This window comes from Microcaecilia unicolor, chromosome 14 (assembly GCF_901765095.1).
Source record: "Microcaecilia unicolor chromosome 14, aMicUni1.1, whole genome shotgun sequence".
Lineage (NCBI taxonomy): Eukaryota > Metazoa > Chordata > Amphibia > Gymnophiona > Siphonopidae > Microcaecilia > Microcaecilia unicolor.
In genome coordinates, this window is record NC_044044.1 from 13,975,140 (window position 1) to 14,000,270 (window position 25,131).

The 25,131-nt window shown below is 42.6% G+C and overlaps 1 protein-coding gene across 4 annotated transcripts; it reads left to right on the forward strand.

Annotated features, from left to right (window-relative positions):
* Positions 1 to 738: 738 nt before the first annotated feature.
* On the forward strand, positions 739 to 24,191 carry LOC115457823 (N-acetyllactosaminide beta-1,3-N-acetylglucosaminyltransferase 3-like). Of its 4 annotated transcripts, none has more exons than XM_030187449.1 (3): positions 739 to 819; positions 16,726 to 17,363; positions 23,533 to 24,191. In XM_030187449.1, the coding sequence occupies exons 2-3, from the start codon at positions 16,739 to 16,741 to the stop codon at positions 24,003 to 24,005; spliced, it is 1,098 nt and encodes a 365-aa protein (XP_030043309.1). In that variant the 5' UTR covers positions 739 to 819; positions 16,726 to 16,738; the 3' UTR covers positions 24,006 to 24,191. The 4 variants fall into 4 exon arrangements, with proteins under 4 accessions (XP_030043309.1, XP_030043313.1, XP_030043311.1 ...); XM_030187453.1 differs by lacking the exon at positions 739 to 819 and adding an exon at positions 2,439 to 2,491; XM_030187451.1 differs by lacking the exon at positions 739 to 819 and adding an exon at positions 5,116 to 5,165.
* Positions 24,192 to 25,131: the final 940 nt, after the last annotated feature.

A 25,131-nucleotide genomic window follows, 5' to 3' on the forward strand; every position in this document is an offset into this window, starting at 1 on the left:
AATTCTGTACCCGGAAATGGCGATCGCCATTACGGCATAATGTAAGCCACATTGAGCCTGCAAATTGGTGGGAAAATGTGGGATACAAATGCTACAAATAAATAAATACATAAAAGCTTCCATATCTATTCACTCTGTCTCCCAGGGTATGAATACCACAAATAAATAAATAAATAAATTCCCTGGTACCTGGGTTTCCCCAAAAGAAGCACATTTTAAAATCCAACGTGCATGGTCAGCTCAAAACAAAGACTTGGTGGAAGAACTTGAATAGTTATGAAAACGTAAAAAAAAAAAAAGAGGTCCAAAACATTGCCTGTGAAATCTTACAAAACGTGGATTAAAATCCCCTATTGTCACAAGTCTACAATACTTGATTTCTATGGGAACGGGGACTTTAAAAGCCAGGAAAAAAAAATCCGCGAGTAGTAGCAAATATAAGGCTCATGGCACCAGACACAAGTCCTGGTTTCGACTAAACTTCCGCGTGTACAAGGCCAGCCTTACTTTTTTTTTCATCACAACACAAGTGCTACCCCTTCTCTCTTCTCTTTTGGACCTCACCCAGGTGGGTGGGTGACGTGGGTCCGGCCAGGGGGCGGGTCCTTCTTTCTACTGCGTCCCTCCCCTCCCACCGCCTATGCGGACAGGACAAACCGGAAGTACGTCGGCACTAAGGCAGGAAGAAGGCCCCCCGTGGCCGCGCGCCGCGGCAGAGCTGTGAAGGCGGGCGCCGTGTACAGGAGCAGGAGACCCGTGGCGGGTGGTGCATTTATGCCTCGAAGTCTTCGGCTTTATTCAAACGAACTACTGCCTCGAGTAAGTAGATATCATGATGTAATTGGTGGGGAGGGAGAGAGGCAACATAATTTAAGAATTTCAGTTTTCAAATGTTGAGCTTTGTGTGGAATTGGTATTGAATGTAATAAACCCTGTTCTCAAATTTAACAGGGGGGGGGGGGGGGGGGAAATGCTGCCAGACTGATGTATTGCCCCCCCCCCCACCTGCTTTTTTGGTTCATATGTTGGAGATTCCAGTCTGTAAAATAGCTGTTGTTCATGCTGGATGTCTGCCTTATATATTTTCCAACAGGAAGTCTTTTCTTATTTCCTGTTGGAAAATACATGTGAGATGGACATCAGTTTTGGAAGTTATAAGCTGGGCATCTCTATTCTGCCTTGGACATTCTTTTGAAAAAGCCCCACTATGGTATCAAAGGTGGCCTACGTTCACTCAAAACACAATAGCTCATTGCAGGCTTATTTTACAGGAAGAGCTTTACCTGATGTTTTGTATTTATCAGATGCATGGGGTGAATGTTTTTTTTTTTTTTTCTGTATTTGTTTTTAACAATGTATGTTACTATTGTAAGCTGCCAAGAACTTTCTGGATTGTAAATAATGTAAATAAATTATTAAAAGAAAAACAGGAGCTGGATATCCTGATGGAACTAGGACTAATATCCAGTCTTCTGTGCATGTTCCTGCAGGGAGCCTGGATTATGCCCTGATCTGTTCTCTGAAGGGACCAGTCAGGACAGATGATGACTCCTTGAAAGATTCCTTCCATTCTCGTTTACATCCTTGGCTGTTGGGAGATAAAGCAACATAACAAGGATACTTAGCATTAGGTAGTACAATACAGTGGAGGAGTGGCCTAGTGGTTAGGGTGGTGGACTTTGGTCCTGAGGAACTGAGTTCAATTCCCGGCACAGGCAGCTCCTTGTGACTCTGGGCAAGTCACTTAACCCTCCATTGCCCCATGTAAGCCACATTGAGCCTGCCATGAGTGGGAAAGCGCGGGGTACAAATGTAACTAAATAAATAAAAATAAATACAATCTCTGGTGATGTGAAGGAGGACTATGTAGGAGACATGTTAAAAGTTTGATGTTACCCTCTTGCACCATGGATATATCCTCAGGGCTGTGTGTCAAGGAGTGTAAGAACAGAACTACAGTTATTGGTGATTTCTTTATTAGGGACTGGGTACCTAGCAGCCATAAGGATTACTTGGTAACTTGCCTGCTTTGTGCAAAGGTATCTCATGCACCACCAAGATTTTAGAGAGTGCTTGGGAGGAGTTGGCTGTTGTGGTCTACTTGGACTCCAGTGCCACACAGAGGTATGGAAGCTAAATTACTCCTGGGGAATTTTGTACAGAATTCTGTACCATCAAAAGCAGTGGCTTTCCCTGCTCCCTTCCTGTCCACCTACTAATTATGATTGTGTGGCAAGAGGGGGAGATGATCAGTTGTACACTGGGCTGTCATCTTTTTCTGCTTTATTAAGCAACTACTTATTTGAACTGAGCAACTAGGAATGCCTCACAATTCAAATAAGCATTTTGGCACAGGATGGCATAGCCCAGTGTACAACTGTTCACCACCTCCTCTTATGCTGCAATGGGAGGAGGCAGGCTGGAGTAACCTGGGGGAAGGAACATCATGGGAATGAGTGTGGCGCAAGCTGGAAGAGAGTGTGCTATGGAGGTAGGGAGCTGAAGCAAACTAGAGGAGGGTGTGCACCAGGGATGGGATCTGGAGCAAGCTGGAGGGTGTGCCACAGAGGGTGAGGCAGAAAGCAGAGGTAAATTTATGTGCCTGGGGGAGGAGGAGGAGAAAGAAGGAAAGATGAGTTTATGTGCTGAGTGGGGAAGGGGAGAAAGAGGGAGAGGTGGGGATTTCTGTCTTGGGGGAAGGGAGACTTTTGAGATATAATTTAAGGGGATCTTACTGGGAGATAGGGGGAGAAGAGGGACCTAGGAGCAGAGAGAAACCTAAAAAATAAGATGGGAGTTAGAATATATTATTAGGAAAGGAATGGAAAACAAAAATAAGGACGTTATAATGCCTTTGTATTGCTTCATGGTGCGACTGCATCTCGATTGTTGTGTTCAATTCTGGTCACCGCATCTGAAAAAAGATATAGTGGAATTAGAAAAGGTACAGAGAAGGGTAACAAAAAGGATAAAAGGAATGGGACGACTTCCCTATGAGGAAAGGCTAAAGCGACTAGGGCTTGGAGAAAAGACGGCTGAGGGGAGATATGATAGAGGTCTATAGAATTAATGAGTGGCATGGAAAGGGTAGATGTGAGTCGCTTGTTTACTCTTTCCAAAAATACTAGGACTAGGGGGCATGCAATGAAGCTACAAAGTAGTAAATTTAAAACAAATCGGAGAAAAAGTTTCTTCACTCAACATGTAATTAAATTCAGGAATTCGTTGCCAGAGAATGTAGTAAAAGCATTTAGCTTAGCAGGATTTAAAAAAGGTTTGGATGGCTTCCTAAAGGAAAGGTCCATAGACTATTATTAAAATGGACTTGGGGAAAATCCACTGATTTCTAGGATACGCAGTATAAAATGTATTGTACTTTTTTGGGATCTTGCTGGGTACTTGTGACCTGGATTGGCCACTGTTGGAAACAGGATGCTGGGCTTGATGGACCTTCAGTCTGTCCTAGTATGGAAATACTTATGTGCTTATGAACATACTAGGGGAAGGGAGGGGGTTCTAGATGAACTGGGGAGGATAGAACCTGGAGAATATTTCTTGGGAGGGTTGAGCCTGAGGAGATAAGAGTCTAGGGAAAATTTCAGACTTGGTTTAAGAATTGGCCTTTATCATTGGAGAATTCTGCACAAATATTTTTAAAATTTAGTGGCAATATTAAACTTGTGGAAAATCCTACATTATTTTTTTTTTTGCAAAATTCCCCCAGGAGTACCTGCTGGGTAGGAAACTAAACTCCAGAGAACCTCTAGGATAGCATTCTCGGAAATGCTCTGTGTTCCATGTTGCAGGACTCCAGAGGCAGGCTTTTTGCTGCCTCCGTGCATGAATGAAAGGCTTTTAGATCATTAGGAACTTAGAAAAGGCAGATCCTGTTCTGCAGGAGAGTATATGTTGTGTTGGAAATGCAGGTAAGAAGTTTGCTTTGGGGAATACTACTTGTACTGTTCCATTAATTGAGGGGATTACTACTACTATTTATTTAACATTTCTAGAGCGCTACAAAGTGTACGCAGCGCTGTACAAACACAAAAGAAAGACAGTCCCTGCTCAAAGAGCTTACAATCTAATAGACAAAAAGTAAAGCATTTAAATTTAAAATATTTAAGCAGTCAAGCACAAGAGAACAGTCACAGAAGGACAGAAGATGTTGAAGGGTGGTCAGTGTGATTAGGTGTAACTCTGGTTGGAGTAGTGGGAGAAGGTGATAGAAGAATAGAAATGGGTGAGGTAAAGTAATGAGTGGGTTGATAGGGAGGTTATATAAGACATGTCACTCTAGGGGTGGGTGGGTAGAGGGGTAGGGTGGGTAGGATTAAGTCTAAAGCAGGAGAAGGTATTCTCTGCAGCCTATCTGTGAGATGGAAAATGCTCTCTGAAGCTGCTGCTATAAGTTGTTAGTTTTCTCTCCCTGAAAGAGATCCAAGCCACACCCACGAAGTTCAAACTGTCAGTGGGGAGGGTGAGGGGAGGAAATGGCAGTGCTTGATGAAAAAGAGAGCTCAGTTTGATAGGAGATATACTATAGGATGTCATTCTGAGGCCAGGCTAAGTCTAAAGCAGGAGAAGGTATTCTCTGCAGCCTATCTGTGAGATGGAAAATGCTCTCTGAAGCTGCTGCTATAAGTTGTTAGTTTTCTCTCCCTGAAAGAGATCCAAGCCACACCCACGAAGTTCAAACTGTCAGTGGGGAGGGTGAGGGGAGGAAATGGCAGTGCTTGATGAAAAAGAGAGCTCAGTTTGATAGGAGATATACTATAGGATGTCATTCTGAGGCCAGGCTAAGTCTAAAGCAGGAGAAGGTATTCTCTGCAGCCTATCTGTGAGATGGAAAATGCTCTCTGAAGCTGCTGCTATAAGTTGTTAGTTTTCTCCCCCTGAAAGAGATCCAAGCCACACCCACGAAGTTCAAACTGTCAGTGGGGAGGGTGAGGGGAGGAAATGGCAGTGCTTGATGAAAAAAAGAGAGCTCAGTTTGATAGGAGATATACTATAGGATGTCATTCTGAGGCCAGGCTAAGTCTAAAGCAGGAGAAGGTATTCTCTGCAGCCTATCTGTGAGATGGAAATATCTGTGGATAGGATGTAGTTACCCAGCACCTGCAGTGGAGAGAATGAGAAAAGGACTGAATCAGAGTGAAAAAGTGAAGGTAGAGAAAAGCGGGAACTTGAATGGAAGTGAAAGGAGTGGTATAGGAGTGAAAATCTACCTGCCTTACCTGCTGTCTGCTCAAATGTGCATAGTTACAGCTCTGGCTGCCACTGTTGCTGTAGCAAACATCTCCGCAGCACCAGTAAATGAACATAGCACAGCCACTCACAGGAGGCATTTCCTGCTCTGCGAGATTGTCTTCTGGCTAACACTGCCATAGAAACTACTTGAACAACAAGGCTTTGATCTGAGAGAGCTAGATTAGGAATTGTAAGGTGATATTCTAGATGAAAATTTAAATCTAGTCCTAGAGAATATGATGCAATAACTTAGAAAAATTGATCCAGGCATTTGGGGAAGCAAGATAGAATGTAAGGAGCCGGGAATTGGTGATAAGAGGAGAAGGGCATAGGGTTCAGGAGGAAGCGTGTAAGGCATGTTGAGAGAGCAAAGGTAATGAAGAATTGCAGCATGAACACACTTATAGGTGAGTAAAAGAAGACTGAACAGAATTGGGGGATAGGGAGCCAGTGTCATAATTTGAGAAGGTTTACATGGTTATAGTGATGATGGTGGAATGGTAGTTGTGTAGCTGACTTTTGAATAGACTGCACTGGTGAAAGATGGTGTAATGAGTCCTATGAGGAGCAAGCTGCAGTGGTATAAGTGAGAGGTGATGAAGTGGATAAGGGTTCTGAGGGTGAAAAATGGGGAAGAGGGTTTGTTGGGAAAACGAGAAGTTCTTGTCAACAGCAGATAAATTCAGAGACTTGCGGGTTGTGACGCTCTGTCATATAGGATGGTTATGCACCTTGGCCAACCAGCCAGTATTCTCTATCTCCAGCAGGCGGATGGATGGTGTCTCTCAAGCTCCTGGCTTCGTCTTCTGGATTGTTCCTGTTCTGGATTTCCCAGTTCATGGTGGGCAAGCCATCCCTATGTCGGGGCACTGCTTGGTCTCTGCCTTTTGTCTTCCAGTTGGCATTGGATGTAGGAAACATCTCCTATGTGGGAGCAGTACGGTTCCATCTTTGGTTGGGCGGCATGGCTTCGTTTTATGGAGGGCTTCTCCATGCTTGGTAACCGAGCATGCAACTGTTTCTCTCAGGGTGTCCCCCCTCTTGTCTTGTGCTGGAGAACGCACGGGGTGGGGGGGAGGTGGGAGTGATCTTTCCCAGCCCTGGAAAGGGAGCACACCTCCACCTATTCTAGTGTAGTGCACCCTCACCTCTGATGATAGATCTCAACTCCTTCTCTGGATGTTGACTGCCTTGCAGGATTTGGCTGCGGTCACCACTTTTTCTCCAGGTTCTTGGAGCTCTCCAGTCTTAGGATGGGGAAACACAACTCCATTGAGGGTTACGGTACATGGCTCTTAATCCAGGTGTCCAACCCACCTCTGGAGCTCCTTTACTTTATTGGCAATAGCAACCAAGAAGGGAGGCGATGATCTGCACATCAATGTGACGGTGAGCAGAAAGCAGACCAAGAATACAGGAGTGCTGGGCAAATTTATTAGTACAAATACCCGACATGGCCACTTTTTGCCTTACGGCAAATAATAAGAAACAGATAAAATATTTAATTAAAATGATAAAATCAGCAAACAACATTAATAAAAATATAAGCAAATTAAAACAATGTATCTAATTGATCACAAGAACATCAATAAATAACATTGATTGAAAATCCTAATTAGAAATATCTCCAAATTAAAACAATTATAAATAGAGAAACAATAGGAACAAAAACCAATTAAATGTATTTGATTAATTAAAATTTGAACATGTATATACAAACTGCATGTAAAAACACATATTACATGTAAAAATGTGTCTACTCAGAAAATGTATATAAAGCCAAAGGAGGTGCAAGAGATGTGAAAGGAACACGTACCTATAGGGGAAAATACCCAGATTTCCCCAAATAGTAATGTCTCTACATATCTGTATATATGAAAAATTATAAGAAATCCAAATAGGACTATTTAAAAAAAAACTAAATAGCAGTAAAGCATAGCTTTTCTGAAAAAAAAAGTAGAAATGAACCAATTCAAGGTACTTACATTGCAGCACTTCCTCACAAATAGAGCAGATTCATCTTCTCACTAACAGCACTGAATCTGCCGAGTACTGTTATAATGCTGTTATATCGCTCCATGGTGCGACCGCACTTTGAGTATTGTGTTCAGTTCTGGTTGTCTTATCTCAAAAAAGATATAAGGGAATTGGAGAAGGTGCAGAGAAGGGCGACGAAAATGATAAAAGGGATGGGACGACTACCCTATGAGGAGAGGTTAAGACGGCTAGGACTCTTTAGCCTGAAGAAAAGGCGGCTGAGGGGTGATATGATAGAGGTGTACAAAATAATGAGTGGGGTAGAGCGGACAGATGTGAAGCGTTTGTTTACACTTTCTAACAATAATAGAACCAGGGGAGACAAGATGAAATTAGAATGTGATAGGTTTAAAACAAATCGGAGAAAGCTTTTCTTTACTCAGCGCATAGTTAGACTCTGGAACTCATTGCCAGAGAAGGTAGTGATGGCAGCTGGCCTTGCTAAGTTTTGAAGGGGGTCTGGACAGATTTCTGAAGGAAAAGTCCATTGATCGTTATTAAATTTGGGTTTTTAGCCAGATTCTTGGGGCCTGGATTGGCCGCTGTCGGAGACAGAGTGCTGGGCTTGATGGACCTTTGGTCTTTTCCCAGCGTGGCAGTGCTTATGTACTTATACACTATTTATGTTCTGTGAGGTCAAGGGTCAGACTCTCTGCAGAAATCTTAAAAGCAATTTAATTTCAATTATCCATATAAAACAAGGTTATAATTAATAATACATATTTGTTCTTCCTGTAACAAAATCCTATCCACATCTCCCCTCCAATGACAGACAACCTTGTGCAATACAGTAAATCTTGGTCAAAATTGTGCCCTTTTCCTTGCATATGTTCCACTAATGGTTTTTCTGAGGCATTGCTTTTAATGGTACTATGATGCTCTATGATACGTTTATTGAATGCACGGCTTATTTTACCTATGCACAACAGTTTGCAAGGGCATATAACAGCATAAGCAACATGAGTGGTTTTGCAGTTAGAGTATTATCTTAATTGGAATCTCTCACCAGTTTTGGGATGTATAAAAACCTTTCATTTTTGAATTAACATGACAAACTGAGAGGGTAATGTTCCCAAACAGGTGCAACCTTAACTAGCAGAGCTAAATTGCTAATATATCCTTCAGGTTTTTGTTTCTTTTATAAGCAACTATGATGTCTTTGCCTTCAAAACCAGGTATACAATGAATGATAGTCCAATTTTTCTTCAATATATTGATAATCTCATGAGAGAAATGGTCATAATAAAGTGTGCATACTATTTTTTTCAAAATCCTTTTTCTGTTTAGGCTTTAAGAGGGTGTTTCTGTCCCGTTGTATAGCTTTTAAGATATCCTTCCTCTCTCATAAAATCTGGCAGCCATGTGTTTCACTTGTTGATTCATGTCTTGTTTCTGTGAACAGAGATTCTGTTCAATCTTAGAAATTGACTATAAGGTAAGTTGCTATTTATTGTGGCAACTATTGTAGTGTAAGAGTTTATTAACATATTTTGTTTCAATGGTGGTATTAAAATGGCCACTTGTGAATAATATCTTTATGTTTAAGAATGAGATATCATGATTATCATAATTTGATCTTAAATTTGAGATTGCTATCTTGGGAATTCAACCATGAATACAATTCTAAAAGTTTATCCTGTGCTCCTGCCAAAGTCATAAAAACATCGTCCATGTACCTTCACCATAGTAAAATTATAGTCCTTAAAACCACAGTCTTTTAAGAAATTTCAAAATCGGCAACATAAAGAATAGCGACTGAAGGGGGCTATGGTCGATCCCATAGCTGTGCCTTTGATTTGTTTGTAAAACTTGCCTTCAAAACAGAAATGGTTTTCTTGAAGTGTTAGTGATGCCAATTCAATAACGTATTCTGTGGTGACACTCTGATTTACTGTTCTTTTGCTAAGAGCAGCTCTTACCGCTTCCATTGCTTCATTTTGGGGAATATTGGTGTATAATGATTCCATGTCCAATGTTGCCAAAAATATTTCTTGTAAAGTAATTCAATATCTTGAAGGATATTAATGATATGAGTACTGTCTCTGGTATATGATGGAATGAGTGATACCAAAGGTCTTAAAGTATCAGTAAAAATGGAAAGGAGTGGAGGAGTGGCCTAGTGGTTAGGGTGGTGGACTTTGGTCCTGGGGAACTGAGTTCGATTCCCACGTCAGGCACAGGCAGCTCCTTGTGACTCTGGGCAAGTCACTTAACCCTCCATTGCCCCATGTAAGCCGCATTGAGCCTGCCATGAATGGGAAAGCGCAGGGTACAAATGTAACAAAAATAAAATAGATACTATTGGAGATTCTACATGGAATGTTGCTACTATTGGAGATTCTACATGGAATGTTGCTATTCCACTAGCAACATTCCATGTAGAAGGCTGCACAGGCTTCTGTTTCTGTGAGTCTGACATCCTGCACAGGCCACATTGGTGATCTGCAAGGGCCGACTTCTACCTGGAATGTTGCTAGTGGAATAGCAACATTCCATGTAGAACCTCAAGTGGAGGAGTGGCCTAGTGGTTAGGGTGGTGGACTTTGGTCCTGGGGAACTGAGTTCGATTCCCACGTCAGGCACAGGCAGCTCCTTGTGACTCTGGGCAAGTCACTTAACCCTCTATTGCCTCATGTAAGCCGCATTGAGCCTGCCATGAGTGGGAAAAGCGCGGGGTACAAATGTAACAAAAAAAAATAATGAACCAACTGCAGACACAGTAGGTCTGCCTGGAGGATTTTGAAGTGATTTGTGAACCTTAGGTAAAATATAAATAATAGAGATCTTCGGAAATGGGGTAGTAGCTTGATCTACAAGACTCTTCCAATGAAACCCATCTCCTGGGTTTCATTGGAGCAGTCTTGCGGGTCACGCTACTCCCCTTTCGTTTTGCCCTCATAAAAGTCCTTGTCATGGACCTATCTATAGATTTCATTCACATATTCCTGCTTATCCATAACTACAACTTCACCTCCTTTATCTGCCTCCTTAATCATTATAGTATTGTCATTTTTTAGGATATTGACTGTGTGTGTGTTTGGGGGGGGGGGGGGATAGCTGGATAGCTGGCCTTCTAGTCGGTTGGGATAGCAGCTTGGTTTCTGAGTGACGGAATGCTGTCCCATCGCTGTCCATTGAGCACTGTTTAATCTTTCTGTGCTGTATCCTCCAGACTGGGTACTGCAGCGCTGTCTCTGGCAGTTTGGCGAGGGGTGAGGATTCCTTTTTTACTGACTGTTGCGTTTCCTGCATATTGTTCCTGTATGCTTTTTCTCTATGGGCAGAGAGCATCTCCCTTAGCGCTGCATTTGTCTATGCCTGTCATCCTCCTCTGGCTGTGGGGAAGGTCCTCTTTACTTAGGTTACGCTGTTCCTTCTCTGACAATACAATATGTTGCCTTTTATAGAGGGAGGGCGCTGCTTCATCTATGGGTCTTGAGCGCAGCACCATCTCTTCCTGTAGTTCACATCTCTATCTCTATCTCTGTCGGTCGAGCACTGGCTCCCTTTGGCCGAGCTGGACCATGCTGTTGTAGGATGGCTTTAGTTCATCCTTTGCTTGTGGCTACCACTGCCTGTGTGGTACTGGTGGGTCCCTTCTCCCCTTCAGGTGAGGAGTGTTAAGTTGGCGGTTCATTGTCCTTGCTCGCCTGGGATTTATGGTTCGCTGGGCGACTGTTCTTTCACCAGAAGGGGTGTTTCCTTGTTTTCGCAGGGTTTCCTCTCCGACTGGTGGCTATTTCATTGGGAACCTGCTTCTCTTGTTTTTGTTTACTTTCCTCAGAAAAAGATCAGTCGCCATATTTATAGCAGCCTTTAGGTTGGACCACTGTTTTTCCACATCTCCTACGCCTTCCCACGCCAACAGCTCCTTCTTCAGGTATTCCCCCATTTTATCAAAATCAGTATGTCTGAAATCCAGTACTTTGAGTTTTGTGCGTCCGCACTCCGCCTTCGCCCTTATATCAAACCATACGGTGTGATGATCACTAATACATAGGTGGGCACCCATCCGGATATTGGCAACACTACCTCCATTCGTGAGCACTAGATCCAGCATTGACCCTTCCCTCGTGGTTCTGTCACCATTTGTCTGAGCAAGGCACTTTGACAGACATCCACAATCTCCCTACTTCTTTCCGATTCTGCAGACGGGATGTTCCAATCCACCTCAGACAAATTGAAATCTCCCAACAGTAGCATCTCCCCTTTCATACCTGTCTTTTGAATATCTTCTATCAGATCCTTGTCTAACTTCTCCTTTTGCGCAGGAGGTCTGTAGATAACCCCCATGTGGATACAGGTTCCGTCTTCTCTTTCCAGGATGATCCATACAGCTTCTTCCTTTCCCCAGGTTCCCCGCTTTTTGGCCGCTCTGATATTGTCTCTCACATACAGAGCCACTTCGCCACCTCTTCGGCCCTCTGTATCCTTCCTAAAAAGATTATAGCCCGGCACGGTCACATCATGGGAATCTTTGAGCCATGTCTCCATAATAGCAACAATATCCAAGTTTTCTTCAAACATCAGGGCTTGCAAGTCTTGAACCTTTTTACTTAGACTACGAGCATTTGTGCACATAGCTTTCCATGTGCTTAGTGAGTTTAGGAGGTTTTCTATATTTACATGACCTTTCTCTCTGCCATCATGTTTATTCTGGAGGTGACTTTATGAAATCCCTTGTTTTCTTTTGTCACCCCTTCCTCTAGTTTAAATGTCTAAAAACATATTTTCTGAATTTCTCCCCAAGGATCCTTTTTCCCATCACAGAAAGATGTAGCCCATCATTACAGTACAGCCTGTTATTTTTTCACGTATTACCCCATGCTCCTAATGTATCTAAAACCGTCTTTACACTAAGACTCATTAGAAGCAAGAAGCTGGCAAATGAATCAGTTAGACCTCTATAGATGACTGAGGGGTAAAAGGGGCACTCGGGAAGACAAGGCCATAGTGGCGAGATTAAATGAATTCTTTTCTTCGGTCTTCACCAAGGAAGATGGAGGAGGGATACCAGTGTAGAAATGGTATTCAATGCTGACGAGTCAGAGAAACTGAAACAAATCTTTGTAAACCTGAAAGATGTAAAGGGGAATTTTGACAAACTGAAGAGTAGCAAATCACCATGGTATACATCCCAGATTACTGATAGAATTGAAAAATTAACTTGCAGAGCTATTATTGGTAATTTTATCTTTAAAAACAAGCATGGTACCGGAAGATTGGAGGGTGGCCAATGTAATGCCAGTTCTTGAAAAGGGTTCCAGAGGTGATCCCGGAAATTATAGACCAATGAGCCTAATCACTTATTGAATTCCTCTGTTTTGCGTATCCTCTCCCCTCCCCCACATAGGAATTACTTCAGAAAAAGCCACAGTCCGAACCAAAGCTTTCAGTCCCTCCTGAAGCTTCTGGAACGCTGTCTGTGCTGTAAACTTGCTATTGTTGGCCAGGTCATTTGTCCCCAGGTGAATTACAATATCAGCGTTTGAAGCTTTGCTCTTTTCTAGGATCACCTCAGTATTTTGTAGACCTCTATCATATCCCCCCTCAGTAGTCTCTTTTCCAAGCTGAAGAGTCCTATCCTCTTAATCCTTTCCTCTGTTGTAAATTTAGGGGTCCAGAGCCCCCCAAGAAGGCTGGAATGACCTTAAATCTGACTCCATCTCTAAATAGATCCTTTGCTATCATGGGCTATTGAGCCTTCTCACGTCTTTGTGGTCTTATGCCAGAGCAGAGAGGCGTTCATTCAGAGCCTATTGTCTCACCGTTAGCTACTTCAGAATATGAACATGAGCCTTCATATTTACTTCCTTCCCACTCTCTGGAATTGCTTCCATATATGTAGTCTTCCCAACAAGATAACATCAGTATAAAGTATGATGTGATACTCTATATATGTATAACTTGATCTTAATTTGTCCTTGCCATTTTCAGGGCACAGACCTTAGAAGTCTGCCCAGCACTGGTTTTGCTTCCTGATTCCTGGTGTTGCCATCTGATCACATCTAAGCTTGTTTGGTTCCATGCCTTCTGCACAGGATTCCTTTGTGTTTATCCCACACATTTTTGAATTCTGTCACCATTTAATCCCCACCACCTCCTGCGGGAGGGCGTACTAGGGACATTTCATATCCAAAATTTATTCATAAGAGGGCTAAAGAAATTCCCTTTCTGCTTTAGCAGGAAATGGAACCAAGATCTGATAAAGTACGTAAATGCCCCAGAGAGAATTTCCAAAACAGTGAACATGTTCTGAAGTCTGTCCAGTCCACTGTTGCAGTGGCATAGCCACTGACCCAGGAGCTACAGAGATGGTTTGTGGCTGGTGGGGAACCGGTGTTTAACTTCCCTACCCGCCCCCCCCCCCCCCCCCCCCCCCCCCAAAGGACCTTTTAAATCCTTCAGTGCTGGGCCAGCAACAATTCATACTGGCTGTTCATTCTTGCTGTTATTTAATCTGTTTCTGATCACTAAAGCCTGTGATAGTGTTTTTCTGTCATTGTGCTGTTGGATGTGTTACCGATTAGAAAGTCAGTGCATAGCGACACTGCTGCAGTATCTCAAAGACTCCTGAGGAAGGCCTTGTAGCTGAAACACAGCTTGTCATATTCTGCCAATCAATAACGTCTATGATCACACCTTCAGAATTACTCTGTTATTAGCTGTCACCCAAGCTAACAGTACAACAGCCTTCTTTTTGCTATGTGCTAAGCTTCCAATCACTGCAGAATGCTTATCCTTCTCTGCCTTTGGGAGGCTGGATTCAATTTTTCCTCCCAGCTTGGCAGGAGATGGACAACAGCTTGACCCAACCTCCCTCCAACCATTTTACTGTCTTACAAAAAGAGGTTCACCACTTCTTCAAGGCCAAGGTTATAGAAATTGTACCACCACAGGAGAAGTAAGGTTTCTACTCAAGATACATTTGCATTCTGGGGGAATTATCACCTATATTAGATTTCAGAGACCAGCTGTTTCCTCATCACGGAGAAGTTCAGAATGAGCACAATTTTCTCCATTCTTCCGCAGTTTAACAAAGTGGATTTGTACTCTGGATCTCAGGGATGCGTGTACACATATTCCAAAACATCCTCATTACAAGAAATAAGATTGCCCTTCAATCCAGCTATTTCCAGTACTAAGTCCTCCCTTTTGGCCTATTGTCAATCCCCAGGGTGTTTATGGGATGCCTCTTGGTGGCAGTTGTCCACCTTCACAAACAAGATCGTGTATATTCTCTTACCTGGATGACTGTCTTCTAGTGGTTTAAAGTCGCAGGTCATGACGCTTCCGAGGACAACCATTGTTCATCTTCAGTTTCTGGGATTTCTTATTCACTGTACTAAGTTATGTCCAATAAAAAAGGTATCATCTTATTTTCTTTTTCATGTTTTATTTCTATTGATTACCTTTAAAAGTGGACTAACATGGCTACCACACCTCTTTATTTACTGTTAAGAGTTCACCCAATGGTCGACCAACATTTTCTTTATGGGAGTAGTAGTCTTGGATACTAAGCCTTCCTTCCAGAGGACAGGATCTAAGTACTGATGGTCCATGCTCATGGTATACAGTCAACACCCAAAGTCACAGGCAGAGTATAATTGCAGATGCTGGAGCACTTGGCTGCAGATGTTCATGTCTGTTCCTTAGCCTATTTAAAAATGTGATGTCCACAATGGGATCTCAAATTCCATTGGGATCACCACTCTCAACCTCTTTCCTTGAAACTTTGCCTATGCTCTTGGCTGCACCTCATGCTACAGTGGTGGACTCACAAACCCAACCTTAGTAGTTGGAGTACCCTTTGCACTGTGGCCACATTAGTTCTGACTATAGACATAGCCAACTTTTCAAAATGACCTTTTCAAAATGATTGGAGGTTCTAAGCCCAATAGGATCCCTCCCTGGACACAATCAAAGCTCAATATTTTGGCCTTCAAACTTCCTCTGTTAGAGTACACTTCACTCCGCTGTCTTCTTATTATTCTCCAGAGGGTTCTACTACTACTACTAACATTTCTAACTTTGCAGTATCATGGTTGCTGGTTTCATGAAAGGTCACCTGTTCCTGGGACTGAAATTTGATGCTTGCTTCACTTGTGAAACCTCTTTTGAACTTTTGGAAGTTGTTTCCAATTTTCTGACCTGGAAACTACTCCTTTTTATTAGCAATTACTCTGCTAGGAGAATAAATGAACTTCAGGCATTGGTAACATGGGAACCCTACGCTCAGTTTCATCATCATAACGTTGTTATTTGGACCCATCCTAAGTTCTTGCCTAAATTGATGACACCTTGGGGCTCATTTTCAAAGCACTTAAACTTACAAATTTCAATAGGTTACTATGGGGCTCATTTTCAAATGGAATTTTTTAAGTCTAAGTGCTTTGAAAATGCGCTTCCATGTAACTTTGTAAGTCTTAGTTCTTTGAAAATACGCATCCAACAACTCAGTTTAACTGAGAAATAGAAAATATTGCAAATTATCAGTGATAAGAGGAAGTACAGAAGTGGAATTATGAGACTCGAATGAAGGGGAGGAATGTGTAGAAGTCGATAAGGATAAAGTAGAATTGCTTAACAAATATATCTGTTCTGTGTTTACGGAGGAAGGGCTGGGAACAGGACCGTATAAGTCGAACATAAATAGAACTGGAAGTGTAGAAGATCTTTAACAATTTTGAGAAGACTGTGTTGATGAGGAGCTAGCAAAACAGAAGGTAGACAAAAGCAATAGGGAAGTTCTGACAGCTCTGCTGTATGACCTTTTGAAATGCCTCTTTATAGGGAACTAACTGAGGAGCTGAGGAGACCGCTGTCTACGGGAAGGGCTGTACTTGCTCAGTACTTTCCTGTTAGTTCTAAACTCTGGGAGAGCAGTTCTGTCCCGGCGCTGTTGAATGATAGCACCTACTTGTGTGCCCAACTTATTCCAGCTGTCTACAGAAAACATCTGTAATAGAAGAACATTGCTGTGCTAGAGAGAAATTAAAAAAAAAAAGTGTCAAAATTCAGTGCGCTTTTTTTTTTTTACCTCGGAACAATTCCCATTTCAACCGGTTTACTTACGAATTTGTATGCCAACCGTGCTACCCTGTGGCTAGATTGTTTTACTGTTGATTTCTCCATGCTCAAACCTTTACTGTATCAGGAGTAAGGTTAGTGCAGGAAAATCAAAACTAAATTTCCACACCAAAAGTATTGCTTAGCTTATTATGTTGGGTCCTCAGTGTCACAGCATGGGATTGTTTTTCCTTTTGTTGATCAGTTATGTTTCCATTCACTAGTGTATTTTCTGATTATATGTAGGAATTTTGATTTTGTGTTCCTGTCTTCTGATTTATCTTTCTTTATTGAGGAAATGTCAGATGGGCAGGCGATGGGCTGATCAAAATACTGAAACTTTTGTGTGTGTGTTTTCTCTCTCAAATAAAGGGGACATTTCAGCATGAAACGAAGGCAGAAGAACATCATAATTTGGGGCTTCTTTGCCCTCATGGCCCTTTCTTGTTTCTTACCTTTTCTGAAGACATGGTTCCATACTCCCATGGCAGAACCAAAAATAAACTGGTGCCCTCCTTACACACAGGTATTCTCCTATGCAATCTACCGTCGGACCAGCCTCCGCCTGGTGGGGCCATTCTCCTACCTGTTTGATGGTCGGCATACCTATGTTTTGAACACCACCCAGTACGAAGCTAATTTCCCATACCTGCAGAGCTACCCCTGCGGTGTGACCATTGACCGTGGGGGCTACTGCCGGAGACCAGTTAACCAACTGATGCTTATTTTAGCCATCAGGTCCCAACCAGAGAACTTTCACAGACGAGCTGCCTTACGGAAGACTTGGGCCCAGCAGCAGGAGATTATGGGTTTTCTGATAAAGCCTCTGTTCCTGATCGCTGCCACTACTGATTTCGAGCACATGGCACTGGTTTTAGAAGAAGCTGAAAAGTTCAATGATATTCTACAGTGGGATTTTCCTGAGAGCCCTGCCTACCTGTCTTTGAAGGAGCGCTGTTTACTGGAGTGGCTGTTTCTCTACTGCAGCACTGTCGACTTCATTTACAAAGGTGTGACACATAGAAAGAAGGCTTCTCCTTGGTACAGTGACTTGCAAAAGTCTTCACATCATTGCATGTTATTTTTAAACTTTTGGCTATCTAAAAAGTATAATTTAAAATGCTTTAAAATAGGAGTTTGTGTCATCAATTTATTCAACATACTGTACACTTACAATGTGATCGAATAATTAGAGAAATATTCAAAAAGTAATTAGGAATAAGAAACCAAAAAATCTCTAGATTGTAGAAGCCACTTTTGTGGCAGTGTTTTCCCTTATTTTGCACTTCATACAAACATACAAAGTGGATTACAATTGCATTTTAAAACATACAAAATGACATACAGTCAAAACAACTAAGAATGAACCCTGCCCCATCATTGTCTTTGCACCAGTGGCGTAGCTACGTGGGGCCTGAGGGGGCCAGGGCCCCCGTAGATTCACCCCCGGACCCCCCTCCCGGCGAATCCGCCCCCGCCGCCACCTACCTTTACTTTTGCTGGCGGGGGATCCCACTCCCCGCCAGCCGACGTCTTCTCAGTCCTTCCTGCTCTTCAATTTGTTTGCTGACGTCGGACGTCAGACTCGGAGAACAGTTCTGTTCTCGGAGTCTGACGTCCTGCAAGTACAACGTGCAGGACGTCAGCAAACAAATTGAAGAGCAGGAAGCGAATGAGAAGAAGACGTCGGCTGGCGGGGAGTGGGATCCCCCGCCAGCAAAAGTAAAGGTACGTTGCAGCGGCGGCGGGTTTGCGGCGGGAGGGGGGGGCGGCAATGTCGGCGGGAGGAGGGGGGGCGGCGCCGGGGGGAGGGCTAAAATGTGCCCCCTCCTCCCCCACAGAAGGCTGGCTACGCCCCTGCTTTGCACCTTTCCAGCTAACTCCCATGCTTCAGAAGGCCACGTTTTCAAGGACTTATGAACTACAAACAATTCGTAAGTCAGTTTGTATAGCGAGATATTGCAAAACTGTGGAATAGTTAGTTGGTGAGAGAGATCTATACTGCTCCCTTTTTTTTATTGCTTTATCAAATTAGTTGCATACAGGTAAATGTAAGATAAAACAAGGCAGACCTTGTAAAAAAAAAAAAAACAACAACACCGTTTTTATTAATAGATTAAAAGCTTCCAGAAATTTAACATAAAATTCCCAACATGGCCATGTTTCGCCAGTATAAAATGGCTGCATTTGGAGCAGTGGGTCACCAGCTGATATAAAATTCCAAAAATAGCCTGGCTGGTGTAACTGTTAAAACATAGCAAGCCAGATTCTGGGATCAATCTCTCATAAAAACGCTGTGATTTGTAATAAAAGGCTATCACTAGAATCACAGCGTTTTTATGAGAGATTGATCCCAGAATCTAGCTTGCTATGTTTTAATAGTTACACTAGACAGGCTATTTTTGGAATTTTATATCAGCTGGTGACACCACTGCCCCTGATGCAGCCATTTTATACTTGCGAAACATGGCCAATTCAGGAATTTTATGTTAAACAAGCAAAACCCATTTCTCCAAAAGTGAAATGGGCCCTAGGAAGGCTGTCGTCTAATCGATTTCTCTCCCCTGCCATCCCCTCCATGTCCAGCGACTCGCCCCAGCTCCCACCTGCCCCCCTTTTTAAGCACCCGAGTTCCAGTTCAACCCCAGCCCTTATCTGCCTACCCTCTTCTCCCACAACAGCCCTCCTTTCCTGCCTGCCGCCCTTCCTTTAAAACTTGTATTTTACCTGAAGTCGCAGCAGCATCAGTGAAAGCGGCAGGCTCGGCTCACCTCCAGCCTTCCCTTTCCTTCTCTCTGTGTCCCGCCCTCCTCTGTAATTTCCTCTTTCCGCAAGGGTGGGACACTGAGAGGGAAGGGAAGGCTGGAGGTGAGCCGATTATGTATACCTCATTGCATATGGTTACAAACCCAGCCAGCCAGCCATCCAGGGACGCAGATTGACGAATTATTATATAGGAGATTTCTGGGAGCTTTTAATCTATTAATAAAAACAGTTTTTTTTAACAAAAGTCTGCTTTGTTGTTTTATCTTCCATATTGGATATGGCGAACCACCTGCCTTGGCCCTTTTTGATACAAGTAAATGCATCCATTCCAGAAAAGGAGAGGTAATAGAGGTCCATAGATCACTACAGTCAAAGAACAGAACATATCTCAGTCAATGTTCAGAAACCACAAAACTTTATTATAAATAACCCAGTGTGGCCACATTGCACCTCCCAAGAGGCTTTGTCAGAGGATTTAGCAGACCTCACATCCCAACATCCCATCTAAATTAAATGCTTCAGCAAGGTCTCTTCCCCAAGGAAAATGGCAATATCCTACTCACCCCAATACCAAAAGATACCAAGAAAAATACAAACGAAATCACTAACTACCATCCAGTAGCATCTATCCCACTGGTGGTTAAACTGATGGAAAGCATAGTAACCAAACAACTCACTGACTTCATAAACAAATTCTCAATATTACACGAATCACAGTCAGGCTTTCGCCACCTCCACAGCATGGAAACAGTATTACTCACTCTTCTAGCCAAATTCAAGCAGGAAATAGCAACAGGCAAAAACATCCTTCTCCTCCAATTCGACATGTCTAGTGCATTCGACATGGTAAACCATAATATATTAATAAGATTACTAGATAAGTTCGGGATTGGTGGAAACATACTTAACTGGATCAAGGGCTTCCTAACCACAAGAACATACCAAGTAAAATCCAACTCAAACATATCATCACTGTGGAAAGTAGACTGTGGAGTACTGCAAGGATCACCACTTTCACCGATCCTATTCAATTTAATGATGACCCCACTTGCCAAGTCCTTATCCAACCAAGGCCTTAACCCTTTCATATATGCAGACAACATCACAATATACATTCCTTACAAAACCAAACTGACAGAAATCACCAACGAAATCAAGCTCAGCCTGAATATTATGGATTAATGGGCAAATGCATTTCAGCTAAAACTCAATAAAGAAAAAAAAACATTGTCTCATCCTATCATCACAACACAGCAGGGACATCCCCATGAGTATCAACACCCCAGATCACACCCTTCCTATCTCAGCCTGAAAATCCTCGAAGTTACATTGGACCATAACAACACTAGAGAGCCAAGTGACATCCACAGCAAAGAAAATGTTCCACTCAATATGGAAACTTAAACGCGTGAAGCAATTCTTCCCGAGGGAAACATTTCGCAACCTGATACAATCAATGGTACTAAGCCACTTAGACTACTGCAGTGGAATTTATGTGGGATGTAAAGAACAAACCCTAAAACTTCAGACTGCTCAAAACATGGCAGCTAGGCGTATATTTGGTAGATCGCAATTTGAAAGTGCAAAACCCCTCCATGAAAAACTACATTGGCTCCCAATCAACGCATCGCCTTCAAAATCTGCACCATGGTCCACAAAATCATCTACGGAGAAGCCCCAAGTTGTATGACAGACTTGATCGATTTACCAATTAGAAATACATCTGAATCAACACGGACTTATCTAAATCTGCACTACCCAAGCTGCAAAGGACTTAAATACAAATCAACTTACGCATCTAGCTTTTCCTACATAAGCACACAACTGAGGAACGCATTACCTAAAGCCTTGAAAATGACGTACGATCACCTAAACTTCCGCAAATCACTAAAAACTAACCTGTTTAAGAAGGCATACCTTAACGACCCGACCTAAATGCGCAATCTCAGCAACACGGCCAAACTAAAGCACGCAATGGACATAACACAACTCTTCCGTTCTACGATTTCCTAATGTGGCTGTATCACATGAACTTTATCTTACCACGATAACACCTTGTATTTGTTCACACCGGAGCCTGCGAAGGCCCTCTGGTACTATGTAAGCCACATTGAGCCTACAAATATGTGGGAAAATGTGGGATACAAATGTAACAAACAAATAAAAATAAATTTACTTTACACTGAAAGATTCACATAAAATCAAAAATAATGTTATGTTAACAAAGTTTTGTGGTTTCTGGACTGAGATCCGTTCTGTTATTTGATTACAAGTAAATGTAGAAAGTACAAAGAAAAGGTCTAATCATCAAATTGGACCACTATAAGAAAGCAAAATCATCAAGTCCACATCATGAGGATTACAGCTTAACCCGAGAAAACAAACAAGCAATATAGAAGAGAGGGGAAAAAAAGCACCTCCTATAAACTAACTAAGGTAGTGCCACAAGTAGTAAAAATAACTATCCTCTGAACTCCCATTAACTAAACCATCAGCGAAAGCTATATCTAAATAATTTACTTTATTGGACTTATACCCCAAGTTCTATGTGACTTACATTAATTTCATTCTTGCTTACATATTGACATCTGATAGGAGTCTATCGGATTTACAAAAGATGGCTCAGATGTACAAGTAGATTCAGATACACAGTTCAGATATGTGAAGATCAGGTCGGGTGCATGAGGGGGAGAAGAGAGATAGATGAGAGGTAGTGTAGTGTTGTGTACTTGGTAGAATTGTTGTGTTGTCTGTAGTTTGTTAGGTTGCGTCGATCATCAGGAATTTTCTGTTCAGGAACATTTTTAGTTTTCTGCAAAAACTTTTGTAGGTATTGTCATGTCGTGTGTCTTTTGGTAATATGTTCCACCATTTGACGGCATTGTATGGGAAGTTTGCTTTGTAGGTCATTCCTTTATAGCTGGGTTGGTGTATGATGAGGTAGACTTAGTTTTTCCTTGAGGTTAGGTTGCGGTAATTTGATGAGTGCTGTCATGTAGTTTGGTGCTTTGCTGTGTATGATCTGGTACACGAAGAATCAGACTTTGACGATCACTCTTGCTGTGATTCGTAGCCAGTGGAGGAGTTGCAGTAGTGGCATGGTCATATTTGGATGCTCTGCAGATCAGGCATGCTGAATTGTTTTGTGCTGTTTGTAATTTTTTGAGTATGTATTCTCTGCATCCCGCATACACTGCATTGCAGTAGTCTATCTGGGACAGGACAAGGCTTTGGACTAGAATTGGAAGGCAGTGTTTGAGAAATGCTCTTAATGCTCATAGATTCCAGAGGGATTTGAATACTTTTGATGTATCAGCGGACGCTTGTGGTTCTAGTGTCAGGTGTTGGTCGATCACTATGCCTAGTACTCAGGCCTTTGACACCCTCACCTAGCTCATGTCTTAAGCCAGCCCTGTTCGCAAGGTATACTGAACGCCTTAGAAGCCCTATGCATACACTAGCTTGAAAGAGTGACTGTAGTGGAGTTCTAGGAAATGTAGTTTGGAATAATAAGACGAAAAATGAATAATAAAAGCACCAGTAGACACCAATGACGACTTGGTAAAACTAGCTTGGGAAAGTTTACAAAGTGGAAAGAAGTCAAAGGGCCTCACTTCGATTTGAACAGCCAGGAGAGGCTCCCAGCTGTTCAAATCACCCATCCGTGGGTAACGGGACATTTTCAGTGGCACATAACTGATGAATGCTGCTGAAACTCGTGGGTATTCCGGGGGCATAGTTGACACTTAAACGGTTATGATAAGCACGTAAATAGAACCTTTCTTTATGCTGTTCTTCATAGCCGGTTAAGTGCTGAATATTGCACTTGACTGACTGTTTTATCTGACTCTGTATACCTGAAGGTTCAGTGCCGGAGCCTGGACATGGTCCAGCATTGAATTTCCGGATATAATACTAGTGCTGGTCAGCAAAACGCTGATTGCCGCTGGCTGAATACTAGGCCCAAAGCGTCCAAGAGTACCCTAGTGATGATTTTGACATGGAAGACCTTTAATTAGCTTGAAGAAAGTGTCGTCAAGAACAGTACTGATCTTGCACAGAGGTGTGTTCAGGATGAAGCACAGCCCTGTAAAAGATGTACAGAACAGCTTTTAAAGGATTTTGATGGGCCTGAGGAAGGGAATGGAAAAAAGGAGACATTGCTAATTGTATATGTTAATAACTGACAAATGACACTTTAACAATGCGTCTTTGTCAGTGAACTCAGTTCTTTCAGTGTTGTTCCAATAAAATACAAATTTTATGCTCTAAAAAAAAAAAATTTTGTGCCAAAGCATGCTGCATTTTGGAACAAACTACCTTCTGTTACTAAATTTATGCTTTCATTTTCAAAAATTGCTGAACATTCTCTTTGGCTTTTAATATATTTTCTGTTTGTCTTTTTTTTTTAAGGTGACGACACCTCTTTTGTGAACCTGAGAGCCCTTATCGAGTACCTGAGAGAGTCCTCTGACTCCCAGGTCACCGTCCACGGGAACATCCAGACAGAATCCAGTGTATTGCGTCATGGAAGGCAGCGGATCGGCTTCTCGCTCTTTCCTTACCACAAATACCCATTCTTCCCGGCAGCTGGTGCTCTGATCATGCCCAAGCGTGCCATTACACCCCTTTATGAGGTTTCCAACTGGATTCCTGTTTTCCCGCTGGATGATGTGTACTTTGGTTTGCTGGGGCTGGCTGCCAATATCTCGTATCGTCACAATGACCGTTTTTACGTCTTCGGCATGAAGTATGATGTCTGGCTGTACAAAGAAGCCCTGGTTGTTTGCAGGCTGTCGCCAGAGAAGCTCATAGATATGTGGGAAGCCCTTCAGCAAAACAGCACCTGTGTGATGAGAACCGATGAGATAAAACAAAACTTTTAAATTGCCCTTTTCTCTGATTGTCACTTTGGTAAAAGAAATTTTAAAAACCCTGAATTTTGAATACTCCACTTGTTGCTGGTGTCTAGCTTAACTGCGATGTTCAGATTGTTTTTGCTTAGTTTTTGTGTTGAAAACTTATTTTATTTTAAATGTTATTTTTTTTTCACATCCTTTATATAGAAACTGGAACCCAGAGCTCAGGCTGTGTGCTTTCTCTAGCTAGTGTTAGCTGACAGGAGACCAAGAAAATCATAGTTTACAGAGAGGTCACCTAGGGCCAGATGCACTAAACTTAACGAGCCAGCAACGTGGTTTTTAACTGGTTCTAGCCAGTTTAGCGCTCAAGTAGTAAACCAGGACATGCACAAAAGGGTTCTCCGAGCCATTTTCCTGTCACGGTAGCTGCTAACGAAAATGGAATGCAAATGAGCTAATTACTATTATAATGTGAATGCGATGCGATGCACTACTGTTTCCGACTCCATGCACCGTGGAAAAACTAACGGGAGGTCTGCACCTCTCGTTGGGGCTGCTGTGGGCGGGACCCATGCAGAGGAGGACGCCCGTCGCAAAAATCGGAAGAAAAAAAACGTCCAAGTGCTTGTCAGGGTCGTCCTTTCAAGTGCCTAACACTTGGATGTCCTTCACTCAAAAAAAAAAAAAAAAAAAAGGGCGTCCCTGAAGAACACTTAGACGTTTTTTTTTCTTCAGATTTTGTGATGGGCATCCTTCTCTTGGACGCATTTTTCTTACGACTAAGGTGCCCGAACCAAAATGACCACCGCCGGAGAGGATCGGGATGTGTGAGGGCGCCCAAATCAAAACTATTTGGACGTCCTTTCGATTATGCCCCTCCAGGTCTCTCTCAGCCAATCACAGTGCGTTTGTCACTGGTGTCAGCTAAACGCGCTGTGATTGGCTGAGAGAGTCCTGGAGGGGCATAATTGAAAGGGATGTCCAAATAGTTTTGATTTGGACATTCTCGCACGTCCCCATCCCCGATTCTCTCCAGTGGTGGTCATTTCGGGCACGTAAGAAAAACATGTCCAAGAGAAGGACGCCCATCACAAAATCTGAAGGAAAAAAAACGTCTAAGTGCTTGTCAGGGACATCCTTTTTTTTTTTT